The sequence below is a fragment of the Balaenoptera borealis genome (genome assembly GCF_965194805.1).
Source record: "Balaenoptera borealis genome assembly, chromosome: 13".
NCBI lineage: Eukaryota > Metazoa > Chordata > Mammalia > Artiodactyla > Balaenopteridae > Balaenoptera > Balaenoptera borealis.
Genome location: NC_138870.1, coordinates 18,530,917 through 18,547,132, shown reverse-complemented (window position 1 = coordinate 18,547,132; position 16,216 = coordinate 18,530,917). Strand labels below are relative to the sequence as shown.

At 36.8% G+C, this 16,216-nt stretch overlaps 1 protein-coding gene and 1 long non-coding RNA gene across 11 annotated transcripts in view; one reads left to right on the top strand and one right to left on the bottom strand.

Moving 5' to 3' along the window:
• Positions 1-16,216, bottom strand: part of LOC309609923 — a 477,943-nt gene that overhangs the window by 287,855 nt on the left and 173,872 nt on the right. The window lies entirely within an intron of this gene.
• Positions 1-16,216, top strand: part of ABCC9 (ATP binding cassette subfamily C member 9) — a 151,897-nt gene that overhangs the window by 122,694 nt on the left and 12,987 nt on the right. For 5 of the 10 annotated variants that reach the window (XM_082351866.1, XM_082351870.1, XM_082351873.1 and 2 more), the window contains 9 exons: positions 2,154-2,255; positions 2,845-2,965; positions 4,234-4,364; positions 5,113-5,191; positions 7,060-7,168; positions 8,530-8,633; positions 10,880-11,013; positions 13,044-13,106; positions 13,814-13,988. In XM_082351866.1, coding sequence (XP_082207992.1) covers positions 2,154-2,255; positions 2,845-2,965; positions 4,234-4,364; positions 5,113-5,191; positions 7,060-7,168; positions 8,530-8,633; positions 10,880-11,013; positions 13,044-13,106; positions 13,814-13,951 — 981 coding nt within the window. In that variant the 3' untranslated portion in view covers positions 13,952-13,988. The remainder of the gene's footprint in view (positions 1-2,153; positions 2,256-2,844; positions 2,966-4,233; positions 4,365-5,112; positions 5,192-7,059; positions 7,169-8,529; positions 8,634-10,879; positions 11,014-13,043; positions 13,107-13,813; positions 13,989-16,216) is intronic. The other 5 variants (XM_082351869.1, XM_082351874.1, XM_082351872.1 and 2 more) reach the window with 1 other exon arrangement.

Here is a 16,216-nt window from a genome sequence, read left to right as displayed (position 1 = left end):
AATATGGAAATAACAAATTTATAACATAACATTAAAAGTATTACCTTTCACAAGAGAGTGGGAAGGAAAAATTCATATTGCTGTAAATATTTTGGAAGTATTTTGGGAACACGTCGGCATTTATGAAATATAAAAGAGCAGCCCAGGCTGGTTAGATTCTGCATTCATGTAGTTGTTGCTTCAAATAAAGGGGGAAAAGGAAGAACTGTCTGATTGGGATGTGACAAGTTGTTAACAAATGGATACATCGGAAGAAGCGATCAAAGTAGTATTTACTACCTCTATGGAATTTACTCCCTCAAGGGATTAACTCTCATGATTTCTTTCTTTATTTTTTGTAAAGATAATGGGAGTCATTACAGAATTAAATTTTAGTGCCTGTTTTAACCTTTGATGTTTTATGATGCACACAAACTTTTAAGCTTGCTTCAAACCTTTGAAAATCATCCAGGGGGAGAAAAAGACATCCTGTTACATGGAGGAGGGTAAATCTAACTGATATTTAATCTTTTTTATTCCTTTCAAAATCCCCGTAAATTAAGTATCATTTCTATTTTCCGAAGGAGAAGCTGAGTCTCAAAGGGGTTTAAATGACTCATCTAAGCTTACTAGCTGGTAATTGACAAAGGCATCATCTGAACCCAGATCTCTGATTCCAAGGCTGGGATCATTGATTGCTCCCCAACAGTTTGATCTTTGGTGCTATTTAAAAAGAGGCAAGGATGCGCACATGCGAGCTGATTTGAGAAACTGCATTCTTTATATATATATATATATATAAAAGAAGTTTTATAGTTTTATTTTGTTTTATTTATTTATTTTTGGCTGCGTTGGGTCTTAGTTGCTGTGCGCTGGCTCTCTTGCGTCGAGCGGGGCTACTCTTCGTTGCCATGCGTGGGCTTCTCATTGCGGTGGCTTCTCCCGTTGCAGAGCATGGGCTCTAGGCACGTGGACTTCAGTAGCTGTGGCACACGGGCTCAGTAGTTGTGGCTCACGGGCTCTAGGGCGCAGGCTCCGCAGCTGTGGCCCATGGGCTTAGTTGCTCAGCAGCATGTGAGATCTTCCCGGACCAGGGCTCAAACCCATGTCCCCTGCCTTGGCAGGTGGATTCTCAACCACTGTGCCACCAGAGAAGCCCCGAGAAACCGCATTCTTGACTTAAGCATGTTAAACACTCTATTACTGTCATTAAGGTCTTATCACCTAGTTACTAGTTATTTTTTTGAGGTAGCAGAGGTTATCTTTCTAGAGAAGGTCATCACCAGTGAGATGAGACTTGAGATAATTCTAGAAAGTGTTCATGCCTGAACTTCTCTCTGCTTCTGGCATGTGTGACACATCAGCATGACAAGTTTTAAAGATTTCTTTTTCAAAAGATAAGACATAACAGTGCCTAAGAATGCTGGGAAATGGGGAAGAAAGAGTGTGTTAGAAAATGGACAGATGTCCCTTATCTCTCCTTTGAGTTTAAGGCTGGCCTTAATGAATTTTTTAAATTTCTCAGAAGAGTTTATCATTGAGTCATAGACAATTCAGATACTCTAAGACATGCCCATATTTCTAATTTAGGAAGAAAAATTACACTTATTCCTATTTCCATGAAATCTGTAGATTTAATATCCCAGACTCTGAGACCAGATAGTCGACAATAGTTCAGATACAAATCCCAATAAGCTAAATAGAGGCAAACTTCTGCAAAGGCCTTGACTTAGCATACAAGAGAGCTAATCCCAACCCTGGTATAAGCACACATAAATTTAAGGTAGAAAGTTAAGTTCAAAAATAATTGCTTGTCTGGCAACACAATGCAGTAGATAAGAAAAAGAAAGAAAGAAAGAAAGAAAGAAAGAAAGAAAGAAAACCCTGTGTCTGATCCTGGTCATGCCAAAAATCGCAGCTTAATTTCTGACCAGGTGTTTAACGTCTCTGAAAGCATATCTGCATGAATATAATCAGAGCCTTGCATCATTTCCCTTCCAGTCCTAATAATGTGAGTTGTTATTCTTCCCTACCTTCTGTAACATTCTTCTGAAACTTAACAGGATACACAAGGAGTAGCGTTTATTCTCTTAGTGATCACCTGGGTTGACTGAGATCTTTGGTTTAAGAACTTGGGGAAAATCTTTTAATATTTATTTCTCACTCCTTTTTAGGATTATCTGGGAGCTTGCATTGTTCTCACTGCATCAATTGCATCCATTAGTGGGTCTTCCAATTCTGGATTGGTGGGCTTAGGTCTTCTGTATGCACTTACGGTACGTATGGATGAAAATCTCTCTCTTTTTGCGCAGTGCTGGAGGTACTTTCTGTATGTGGTTATTATCAACTCTTATTCGTGGATGTTAGAGAGGAGTTAGAAGTTCATAACAAGATGACAGCCTGCAAAGAGTAGTAGATTTGGGCCCAAACCCAGCATTTTAGGATGGCATGAATTCATTTCTGATATTGCAAACCAATGTTTAGAAAGTCCTCAAACACTATGGTCAGAGTTCTCCCAAGGCTGTTTGGAATTCTTATCCTGAGTTGCTCACCACACGTTTAGGGACACTAACTTGAATATGACTATAAATGAGGTAAATGGAAACAGAGGTCCATACAACTATCCGCTGTGCAGGGAAGTCAGGACAGTTCACAGAACAGTGACATCTGAGGACCCTTGAAGAAGAGCAGACACTTTCTTTGCCAACTTTATCCCATGACATCCTCTCTGGTCTCTGATATCCTGCAGCACTTATGAATTGACCTATATGAACTGTCCAAGTCATCCTATCCCCTAATATCCAGTGCTTACAAAAATCGTGACTTCATTTTATATGTGTTCGTTGTTTTTGTCGCCTGACACAGATAACCAATTATTTGAATTGGGTTGTGAGGAACTTGGCCGATGTGGAGGTCCAGATGGGGGCAGTGAAGAAAGTGAACAGTTTCTTGACTATGGAGTCTGAGAACTATGAAGGCACCATGGGTATTGTGCTGAATATCATTTTGTTTCACTTAAATAGTTATTTTAAAAAAAAGATTCGTTGTGTGTCAGGCACACTGTCATTTTTGCTTTTGTTTTCCACTTCAGTAGCCAGAGAATCCCCTCTCATCTTGACTTTGCTTGATAAGGTACACCTGAACCTGGAAAAGATGTGATTATTTAGGCCTGAAAAGCCTTGGATACAACCAGAGTCCAAATTGATATTATTTAGTAATACTTAAAGAGAATGATATGTTTGGACTTTATTGTATTAATTACCAACCTAAATTATGAACTATTCTATTCTCTTTCTCCAGACCATATTAACTTAGATGGCAAGAAACTTGGATCTTAAAATACTAACTGAGATTCTTAGCCTTGCTAGAATAAAACCGGCAGAAAATTCAATACTGAGGACAGACTAATCTTCCTTAAATGTAAATCTCATGCTTCAGATGCACTCTTTTGCCTAAATCCTTCAATAGCTCTCCAGGTCTTCAAGGACAAAATCCAGCTAACTTAGCTCAGTCTGCTAGACCCTTTGTTAGTCAACCCTTACCCACCTATCTACTCTCATTTCTCATCATCCACCTATACACCTTTTACTCGGGCCATACCAACATGCTATGCTTTCTTTATATCTTTGTTCTTCTCCCTCTATATATTTGAAACAAACTTCCCTACCTCTTATCCTTTAAGATTCATCTCAGGCACCGTCTCCACTTGAAACCCTCCTGGAACTCTTGGGTTACCACCATCTCTGCTCTCAGAACACCTCGGATTGGCCTCCATCACGTGACTCTCCATGCAGTCCTGTAGGGGCTAACTCACTTGCATGCGTCCCCCGGGCACAATGAGCACCTTGAGGCATGTCTTCCATCTCCATACTCCCAGCATCCTGCACAACACCTTTCACATTTGAAGCACTCACATATTTGATGACCAACTGAGTGAACAAATGAATCCATTCACAGATGAACCACCATGAATAGAATTGAGTGATGGAATGCTGGGAGACATGATGCCCATTAATGCTCCAAAACAGACACACAAAAGCTATTCTTGAAGTTCTTAATCAAGAGGGTTTTACTCTAAATGAAATTTTAATTAAAAAAACTCAGAACTTGTTTCAGTACTACTTTCAGTTTAGAAAAAAATTATGTGTGTATGTATAAATGTATATAAGTATGTGTGTGTTTCTTTCTACCTCTCTGTCTCTGTCTCTGTCTCTGTCTCTCTCTCTCTTCCCTTACCCCATCTCCACCCCCCAGATCCTTCTCAAGTTCCAGAACACTGGCCTCAGGAAGGGGAGATCAAGATTCATGATCTGTGTGTCAGATATGAAAATAATCTGAAGCCTGTTCTTAAACACGTCAAGGCTTACATCAAACCTGGGCAAAAGGTATGGAATTCACTGCCATTTGATTTATTTCATACAAACCCTCAGATGGAACCACTCCATTGCCACCTGAGCTCTTTAGACATCCCAGCCAACCACAGCCTCACTGGGCTCCCATTATATTCCCTACACTTTATAGGTCAGGTCATTTGCACAAAAGAGAAAAGGGAGAGAGTGGATCCAGATAAAATACACATTCTCTAAGTTGTATTGCCATTCATTCTTCTCCCATGAAGATCAAGAAAGTGAACAATAGGCATGTTTTTCAAAATTTCTAGCTTTTGGCTCATGACCATTCCAGATATCCCCTTGAGAACTTTTGTGTTTATACTAGCTCTAGTCCCAAAATGATTTATTTTAGTTATTGTAAAAAGAGCAAGTGTGCAGAAAAATGGACTCATTTTACATTTTGTTATAAAATCATCACTTCTAAGATAAAGTGGAACACTTGTTTGCTAGGTCAACAATATACTAAATGCAAAAATGAAGTCACAAAGGTTAAACAACACACCCACATAGAAATCAAAAGAGTTAGAGTGGAATCATTGAAGATTTGTTGAAGACCCCATGTTTTTAGCTTAATAATGATAATTCCTAAGGGAGATCTGAGAAGAAAATGATTATTTTAATGTAACTGTTTACATAGAGTTGCAGTTTCATCATGGTGTCTTACCTAAGGTAAAAATACTTCTGCCTATTTTCTATCTTTTGTCTGAGTCCTCTTCTCTCTGAGTGACAGTTGATTTCTTAGGTGGGCATATGTGGTCGCACTGGCAGTGGAAAGTCATCGTTATCTCTGGCTTTCTTCAGAATGGTTGATATATTTGATGGTGAGTTACTAACTAAACTTTTTCATTAGCTGTGTGATGCTCTTCCTTAAAAAAAAAAATGCAACATCGACTTACCTAATCCTGCAGAAATAAAAAGTAAATATTTATAAGTACTCTGTGTCCTGAAACCCATGATTTGAGACAGGTATCCCAGATAAACAGTATAGGAGTAAAGAAAAAACATAGAATTGGGGAAATAAAGTTATTAGCCCTAAACTCAGCTCTAGATATTATTATTAGACCATTCTATTAAATTGGTAAAATGAAAACAAGACCATCCATTTTGAATAGCAACAGATGGAGGTGGCATTTCAAGAGGAAGGAAGAGAGAAAAAGACTGTCTCGCTTCCTGAAAACTAAATATATATATATATATATCTTTCCATCAAAGGAATAAAAAGAAGATAAGTAATCTGCATTTTAATTTTGGTGCATGACTTTTACCATCATCTTCTTAATAACATGGTTTAATTATGTTGAACATTTTGTTAGGAGGCAACCATTGCTGTAAAGTGCCAAGCACATGTTGACAATATACAAAAATATTTAGTCATCCACAAAATTATTAATAATATTGAACATGGAAGTAATCTAATCTTTGCTTTAGAAAAAATATGTCATTATTTAGTCTATCAAGTGACCTATAAATAGGCCAACACATATGCCATCTTGAATGAAAGGAGATCCATCAGCTCAAGAAGTACTTAACTATTATTATCTGTAATGACTGTGATAATGGTGATAGTACCTCACATTTTTATCATCTTTGACAGTTTATATTATTTAATTTAATCTACACAACGGCTCTGTGAGATAAAGAGGTCAGTTTATGAACAACAAAGTTGAACTGTGGTCATTGCAGGTTCTTTGGGGTTTAGATTCAGTGACAGGGTAAGTATCTGCCTCTAGGTGAGCAGCTTGCTCTTTCCATGGCTGATAATAAGACATAGATACTTTAAGGATTTTCTGTGGGATTTGCATTATAAGCCAATTACATGATCCAAAGACAATTGATTGAAACTTTTCATTAAAAAACTGTGGTTATGATGAAACATATTAGATTAGCCATATTCTCATGAGTCCAGAAACATCATTTCAGGCCCCATGAGGACTATGATGACTGTCTTTTTAATACTGTTAGGTGAGTGAGATTTTAATAGATAATATATTATTCTTGAAAGAAAGTTTAAGCTAACATCTTGCCTGCTTTTGGGTCTAAATCCAGCTGGAAAAGGGACTCCAGTTGCCATTCTTCTCTGGGCACTCTCATCTCATAGAGCAATATTGTCTTTGCACAAAGCGATATGATAAAATAAATCTATCAGGGAAAGGCAAGGACATCAAGATTGTGCAAGTCTATGTACAGTGTGGAAAAATTCACTAAAATGTGATACCTATGTCATAGAATTTACTTGTAATGCACTGTACTGTTCAATCAATAAACAAGTGAATAAGACAGACAAAAATGCCCATCTTCAATGATCTTGTATTCTAGTTGGGGGAGAGAGACAATAAAAAAGATCAGTAAATGTATATAGAATGTCCTATGAAGGAAAATAAAGCCAAGAACAGGATAAAGGAATATTGGAAGGAAGAGGAGCACTGAGGGAAAAAAGTACTTTTGGTTTGTATGAACCACATAAACTGCATAAAAAGTGGAAATCCCTTTAGGAGAAAATACATAAGAGCAAGTATCACCGAAATGTATATTTTTCATAGAGACATATCATGATGTTTTTAATACCTAAATGGAAAGCTTCCTCTTCTGAATTTCAGTTCTGAACTAGGAAAGTACTTCCAATTTGTAAACAAATATCACTTTACTCGTGATTTTACTACATGCCGCCATTTTTGTTTTTCTTTAACAGGAAAGATTGTCATTGATGGGATAGACATTTCAAAACTGCCGCTGCACACACTACGTTCTAGACTTTCAATCATTCTGCAGGATCCAATACTATTCAGCGGTTCTATTCGGTAGGTGACGTATTCAGCAGAAACTCATGTGCCTCAGGACTTACCCTTTGGTTCATAGGAGGGTTTTACTCAGAATTGCTTTTCAGGTAGGTGTGAAAGTTTGTCACCAAGATGATGAGGTCAAATGTTCTGTCCCACAGTTTGGATTGGGGCACCTACAGTGGCTAAATTAACCTATAGAAGCCCATCCTTTGTGCCTCCAGCAGTTCATCTCTTCTATCCGACCCTACAAACATCACTTTTTCCTCTGTACTTGGGGACAGTGATTCTTGGCAGACATTTCTGAGGTGTCCACCCTACAGGCACCCTGCCTATCTCTTGTGTGTCTGGTCTGGCCTCAGCAGATATTGAGTTTGGTTTATACCTTGATTCCCTCCCATCACCCACAACTTCTCCTTCTGCCGAAATTGCTCTGAAGAAGCTGCTACAGCCTTCTCCATGCCTGGTTTGTGGTTTCTCATGAAAAAAAAAAAAAAAGAATGGAGGTATCTACTCTTTGCTAGGTCCTTTAAATATTGATATATCATCTCATCAAATCCTCAGGGCACTGCTCTAGTGTTCATATTATTGTCCCCATTTTACAGATGAGGATTTTGAACCTCAGAGAAGCTGTAGCTTGGCCAAGTTCATATACCTAGTAAGTGGTAACACTGCCGTTCCAAATAAAGTTTGTCCAGTGCCAAAGTCCACTGTGTCATCGTCCACCAGATCATGGCTCTTATTCCATCCACCCTCTGTTCTCTCTTGTGCCCCTCCTCTATCTACTTAACTGCAAAGTATTTGCCACCTTTTACTAAATATTCCTTGTCTTGAAGAGAAGATGTATGTAAGATTGCTCCATATTCAATTGTAAAATTACTTTAATTAAAAGTTCTGGGCGTATCAGATTATTTAGCAATATCATAGTAAATCTATATCTCTGAATATATTTATTATGAATATTGTTATTGTGATTGGTGCAGCATAGCTCATCTGAAATAGCATTGCATGTTCCCATATAGATTTCTGTATTTAATGTCAGTTCTGTAGGAATAATTTGCTAGACACTATTCAAGTTATATTAAATATAATATGAAAGTAGATGTATCCAATTTAATGAATTTTATCAAATCTTATCATGCATTTAAACTTACTAATTATATCATCGAAAACCATTGCCCATACCATTCAGGTCATTCATTCACCCATCAAGCATGAATTGAATGCCTGTTCTATCCTAAGCACTGTTGTAGATCCTGGGCATACAGCAGTAACCAAAACAAATAGGATTTACACTTTAAGGAAAGAACAGCAGTAAGCAAATGTACATTAAAAATCATTTTTAAAATTTATTCACTAATTAACTGATTTTTTTCCTACAGATTTAATTTAGATCCGGAGTGCAAATGCACGGATGACAGACTTTGGGAAGCTCTAGAAATTGCTCAGTTGAAGAATATGGTCAAATCCCTACCAGGAGGTCTAGGTATATTTTCTAAATGATACATTTATTTTTTTACATATGCAATGAATTCTACATATCTACATTTTTTGCTGGAATCACATAATTCTAGTGTTAAATATCCTTATATTTAAAATAATCTCCTAAAGGTCATTAGGACACTTGAAAATCTAGCGTTTTTGCAGGGGGTGCAAGAGGATGAAATCTTACAACCTTCTGTTCTATGCAAGTAGGCCAAAATATTCCAATTAATACATTTATCTCTTCGGTCTTTCCACCATTGATGGATATAGATCACTTTAATTAGAATGTTTCCTTGTGGTCATTCTACTCACATGATTTACGTGATCGCTTAACCCTCAGTAGGTAGATAAGAGGACTGAAAAGGCTGTTAGGTCCAAAGAGTACTTGGTGCCATTTAGAAGCAGGTATTTTCTCCACAGTAGCAACCATTTTCTTTGCTGCCAGGAGGGCATATTCCTTTTACTTACATAACATAATTTTTTGGAAGACATTATTTTCTATTACCTAGCTGCAGGATCAGTTTGGGTACTTGTGTAAGATATGAAACATGTACTCAAACGATCCCTGAGTTAAATTCAGTCCCAGATGTAGTATAATTTCTGGCAAATAACCGATGATAAAAACAAAAGAGCAATGTGAATAATGAAAGAACAACATGATTAATGAAACAAGAGAGAGTTCACGATATAGTCTTTATTCATAAAAGCGAACATCTGTAGTTTGGGACTTCTGTTTCCTTAAAACCTGAACACATTTAAGAAAGCATCGGAAAGATTAATAGTTGGTTGATATTCTAATTTTAATACATAATATGTAGTTGCCAAATTGATTGTGTTGTTTGACATCTAGTTTTTGTGTTTTTTTTTTAATTAACCCACAAAATAAAATGATGTTTATTTGTTAGTTTATTTGGGAAAGGGGACTCAAAAACAATACCTTTTATGATTATAATTTAGTCCCAAGGTAAAGGCATCCCACAAACGAAATTGGGGCAGCGTGTCTTTAAGGATAGTTTTACTGACTTTGCCTGTGTCACTGTGGGAGTAATTTCAGAGGTCTGGGTGAAATTTCCCATAATAATTTTTGATGTCTGCTCTAGAAAGCCCAGCTAATGTACTTGAAATTGAAAAGTCTACTTGCGATAATGCTTACAGACCTTTTTTCCTTGGTATTTAGAGACTCTGCCCTCCCCCCATTAATAACTGGAAAGGCAGACAATTACATCTTTATAGTTCTCTTCACTAACATGAGACCTGCATGTACGTGTTTTGAATCATGGGCATAGTGTTTGGGGGTTATGGTACAGTGTAAGCAACAGGGAATTGCATTTACACTATGTAATTGAATATTGTTTATGCTCATTGTCTTAATAAAGATTACATCAGTGGTTTGATAATGATCTGGTTCATGTCAACTCTAGTGAAGAACATTCATCATGCCCCGCTTCCTTTTTATTTATTATATACATTAAAATTTGGAGAATAGATGCATAGCCTCCAAGCATGAGAAATTATAAGAATTTGATGCAGTGAGGCAATAATCAATAGAAATTTCCTCTCAGAGCCCTACTAAAAAGTGTTTGAATCCTAATAATATAGATTATTTTGGAAATAGAACTTAAGCTAAACTCACAGTAGTACTTTATAAAATGTGGTTGAAACCAAAAAAAAAAAAAAAGAAACTATAATGAGGACATAACTCATTTATCCATGCAATAAAGTTTCATTCAGCTACCATGTCAGATGCCAAGTGGTAAGTACTGGGGATACATTGATAAACAAAAACAAACCCAGTCCTTACCCACTAGGAGCTTAAAGTCCAGGGGGATGATATAATGGAAGGAGAACAGGTACTGGAGTTGAGAATATTCTGTTTCTTATCAAGCTCTACTACCAGTTAACTAGGTGATCTTGGGCAAGCCACATCATCTCTCTGGGCCTTGGATGATTATATTAAATAATTAAATAATCTCCAAGGTCTTCCAGTCTTTAAAATATTTAACAGTATTTTATATCCAACTATAAGGGGGAATTTACCACCTGTTTTCAAACACAGGGTGACCCAGGATCATCTTCATTTTCCCCAATTGAAGTTCCTCTTTGCTTTTCCAATATGAAATCCTTGCACCAGTACAAAGTGATATGCAGCATGTTCCTGTAGGACATAATGTGTTTTCTACTACTTTGCCCAAGGAAAATGTTAGTATCATTTCTTTAATGAAGTCCTTGCTTCTTTTTTTGATTTAGATGCAGTTGTCACTGAAGGTGGGGAGAATTTTAGCGTTGGACAGAGACAGCTGTTCTGCCTTGCCAGGGCCTTTGTCCGCAAGAGCAGTATTCTCATCATGGACGAAGCGACAGCTTCCATCGACATGGCCACAGTGAGTGCATTATCTAAGCTTCTTTAAATTAATGAGTTGAAGAAATGCATGTGAAAATTACAATTTATTTTTCCTGATTGGATTCTGAATCCTCTGTACTATTGTTCTGAGTATCTTCTCAACCACCTCCTTGATCAACCAATGATACAGCACAATAGAATTTCAATAAAGGAGACTTGACTCTTCTTGTAAAGGACCTCCTGTTGTCAATAAACATCATATAAATTTGTCATCACTTTTTTTTCTAGTTTTATTTTATTTTACTTTATTTTTCTCCATTCTACCTCTTTTTATTGAAGTATAGTTGATTTACAATGTGTGTTAGTTTCAGGTGTACATTAAAGTGATTCAGTTATACATACACATATATCTGTTTTTTTCAGTGCCATCACTTTTTGATAAATCCTCAGAACAGTAAAATTCCAGGGCTCAGTTGATGAGAGTACTGTACTGTATTCAAGTATTCAAGTGTTGTGTCATGGAAGTTCTAAGATGAAGTATGCAAATCTCTATTTAATAGAATCTATTGATAATCGAAACCAATCATTTTCTAATGCAATTTGAAGATGGAGTCATTATAATTAATGTTGGCTAGAATTAATAATGGCCTTCTCAATGTATTCATGGTAACGAGGCAGAAACTTTGCCTTTTGAAAGAAATCATTTAAAAGTGTCAAATAGGGGGAGGGATAAATTAGGAGTTTGGGATTAACATATACACACTACTGTATATAAAATAGATAATCAACAAGGACCTACTGTATAGCACAGGGAACTCTATTCAATATTCTGTAATAACCTATATGGGAAAAGAATCTGAAAAAGAATGGATATATGTATATGTATAACTGAATCACTTAGCTGTACACCTGAAACTAACACAACATTATAAGTCAACTATACTCCAATATAAAATAAAAATTAAATTTAAAAAAAGTGTCAAATATGTCCAAGAAGGATCTGTCTGGAAGGCTGTGATTGAGTGGGGAAAATATCACATTGAACTGCTATCAATTAATGTTGTTCTTATAAAAGTTAACTTGATATTAAAAATTTGGTATCAGAAAGGACAAAAATAAAAATCTTATTTCTTTTCTTACTGTACACTTTAGATTGAATAAAACTACCCAAAAAGGTGAAACAGTTTCAAGATTATTAAGAGCCATATATATGGAGATGCTAATTTGACATCATTTATTTGTATTAAGTAAGACTAATCAGTTAAAGTACCTATTCAAAGTTTATATATCCTTCTCGGAGTTAAGATAATTTAAAGCAATGAAGTAGTTTCTAATGAAGCCATTTCACTAAGTAAACATAACTACATCAAAATTAGTATTAATTACTAAGTTCTGACAATATTGTGGCTTATTGTAAGGATAGTACTGCCTCAGTAAAGATGAGAGAGAGAGAAAGAGGGAGAATAAGAATGAATTCATTGGCAATAAACCATGTGATTGGAAGAAATAGCTCCTTCACTTTAAGACTTAGGTAATCGAGCTTTTTTTCTAAGAGAGAGGTAGAATCTTTACCCAGGACATCTTTTAAAATATAATGATAACAATGGTTTGTGGTGGGAATAAAAATAGTTCCTGCCTGGAATGTACTTTTATGGGTCAAAATCCAAATTTTTAGCATGTACTTGATTTTTTTCCTTTCCTGACACAAAACTTAACACTATTTTAGGGTTTTATTAGTTTTGAATACATCCTTTTTAGTGGCATAACTCAAGTGAGCATTTCCACACCCATTTGGTTTCATTTTCCTCATTCAGTTTCCTGGCAATAAATCTATCAGTCATTCCTAGTTGATAAACTGAGTTTTATTTGCATTTTGAAGACACTGCAGAAGCCAGCTGGAGCTTACTGCTGGGCACTGCTCGCTGTTAGGCCTTCTGCAGAAGACTTAGCAGTGAGAGTTCTCAGAAGAGAGTGGGCATGTTGAAGCATTGTTCTTGGGGACACAATATCAATATTATGGCAAGAGAAAGTAGTCCAGAGAAAATTCAGACTCTATTTATTTTTTGGCAGGAAAACATTTTGCAGAAAGTGGTAATGACAGCTTTTGCAGACCGCACCGTTGTTACAATAGCTGTAAGTATGGGCGACAGAGTTGATTTACTGCTCTTTGGTTTTTCTTCCAAGATTCAATATTCTTTATTTTTGAGCAATTAAAATATGTTGAATCATGTATTTCTCTGCTAATATTTCTGTATCCGTACAAAAAAAAGAAAAAACAAAAACAAAAAACAGCTATGCTTTGAAAGTCTTTACACTGTTTTTTCCCAAGCTGTCTGCTCTACCTTCCTCTGCTAGGTTACAATGAAAGAACATTCTCAGTCTCGGGATTCCAGCAGGTCATGGCCTGTACTTTTTCACCAGATACAGATGGCAGTTCATATGGGATTATTCTTTTTTTTAATAATCGAATTGTCTGATGATCAGTTTCAGAAGCAAAATTCATTGGTTTGACTCCCTAGTCTGCTACTATTTGCACTTAATTTCTATGTTCCTATTTACTTAGCTGCTTGCAAAAAGACAATGAGACAGCTGTTCTGCCTTGCCAGGGCCTTTGTCCGCAAGAGCAGACAATCAAATTGAAAAACTGCTTAAATCTTTGTAATGCCCATTATAGCTTACTTCAAAGAGGCCATGGTTTTGTCTCTTCCTCTTTGCAGATGGATGGATTCTTACTGACATTCAGGCTTAAATTTAACAGAACTACTTTTTAAATGAATTGCTTAGACATTTTCCCTCTTGCTGATTCTTTTCTCTTCTTTCCATTTTTCTTTTCTCTCCAGCACCGTGTCTCTTCAATCTTGGATGCAGGCATTGTTTTAGTCTTATCTGAGGGTATATTAGTGGAGTGCGATACAGCTCCAAACTTGCTCGCTCTCAAGAATGGCCTCTTTTCCACTTTGGTGATGACCAACAAGTAGACATCCTGAGCTACTCTGCCAAGTAGCCCATTCTCTGGTAGTTATCTTAGCGACCTCCCCCCAGTAAGGCCGAGCAAAGGCAGAGATTAGAGGGGAGGGAGGTGTTGAGGGAACCAACTCCAGGGTATTATTATACAAATCGGTTCAACCAGGGTGCTTCCGTCGTGCTCAATACAAACAAGGCACTTGAATATGTTTTCAAATGTATACATGCACGAGAGAGAGTCGGAAAACCTGGACCCAGATTTACCTCTATCTTAAGGAACAATTTCTCTCTTCCTTGAGGATGTTCTGTAAGCGTCCTTAAAGTACCGTACACGTGATGTTCCTTACCTGTCCTGAAGAATGCATTGTTTAACTTAATAATTACTTAAGTTTAACAGTTGAGTCATAGGCGTTATGTATGGAGTGCTTGCTTGCGCTTCCAGTTTTGTGAATGATGCATGGGAGAAAGGGTACCCTTTGAAGTGCAGCTTTTTCAAGGGGGCTGGAAATGATTCCCCATCCGGGCCCACCTTCTGTAAACTGGGCCTAAGTAAAAAGAAATCCACTTTCTCTCACTTTCCCAGCGAACTCTGTGATTCTTTCTGCCCTGGAGTCACTTGATTAACTCATTCACACTAAAGTGTGAATGACTTAAGGAGTGAGAGAATTGGCTAACTTGAAAAATGTTCCTATAATATTTTCCAGAATTTTCTCACTGAAGAGATGGGGAGGATCCTGCTCCCCTGAAAAAGGCAGGTTAAAAGAGGAAAAACAGACCTTTGTTTACTCAAAGAACTAGTTTTCTTTACTCTGCATGAAGCATGGTATTGTTGGGTGGTCCCATTTAGTCAATACCTGAAGGATACTTGAGCATAATTTGTATTTTTTCATCAAAAAATTATGTTCTCTTACCCGATTTCTGTTCTCCTACATTCACTGATACTTTTCTGTGTACTTGTATATCTTTCACCCATTCTTCATTTCAAGACCACCAGTGTGGAGGTGGCCACCAGGATACCTAGAGTTCTTTCCCCTGGACACACAGAAAGCTGTGGAGGAGAACAGATTACTGTGGGATCAACTCCTTTTCCCAGGCTTATAGGAAGGAGAGCTCCACCAATTTGTGGTAGACCCCTTGTACAACAATCCTCAGCTCTATTAAGAGTAACTATTTTTCCTTCCCTGATAAAAGTTGTTCTGTTACTTTTGGTAACTGCCACTGAAAATTGTGGAATAACTTTAAAGATAACTTTCTCAGGCTTCTAAAAAGCAGCGCTCATACCCCAAAATAGTGCATGGCATTTTTTTAAGGAAGATGATCTATTCTTCACTCTTGATGAAATTAATTTCTCTGGAGCATTTTGAAAATTTCATCATTGCTATGACAATTGATACCACACTTCGTCAAGTGAAAAATACTTTGGAGTAATAGAATAAACACTTGATATATTTATTTCTATAGGCCAAGTTTTTCAATATTTTTAAAAGTAAACATTATTTTAGAATATCAAGGCAATGTTTATAATACACTGTTTATGGATTTAGAAGCCAGGTTTTTAAAATATCTATGATATGGTTATTGAAGAACTAATTTTTTTGAAGGAAATGCATAGCAGCTATTAAATAGCTCATTATGTTTATTTTTTTTCTAAATGCATGGGGATGCAAGTGGCTCTGGTCCATTCTCAAAGATAGATAAACATTATCCTTCAAAGTGTGATAATTCCTAAATATATACCATTCATTACCTGTATTTAGTGAATGATGTAGGTTTGTCTATAGATGTTGAAAATAGTGGTGAATGTTCTAAGCTGTCATCTTTATCACATTCCATAGTCATGTTGCTTTCCCCCTCTAGTTGTGAGTGCCAGCCAGGATTGCTTGTTTTTCTGAAAGCATGAGCATTGAGACTACCCCATCTGCATGGCCCAGGGCAAGTGATAAGCCTTTGCTTCTGGGGATGGCTTTAGGTTGGACTTGGGGTTGTTAGGAGAAGACACTTTGGAAGACTATGCATCAGCTAAACAAATGATATTTCTAGGTTCGGCAGTCCCATCTTCATGCTGATGTTTTGACCTGTTCAGTCCAGGTCCTATATGGTGGGCCCTGGCCACATGTGGCTACTGAGCACTTGAAATGTGGCTGGTCCTATTGAGGGGTGTTGTAAGTGTGAAATACATACTGGATTTCAAAGACTTAATACTAATAAAAGAAAGTAAAAGACCTCATTAATAATTTTTATATTGGTTACATGTTGAAATAACATTTGGGGTATATTGG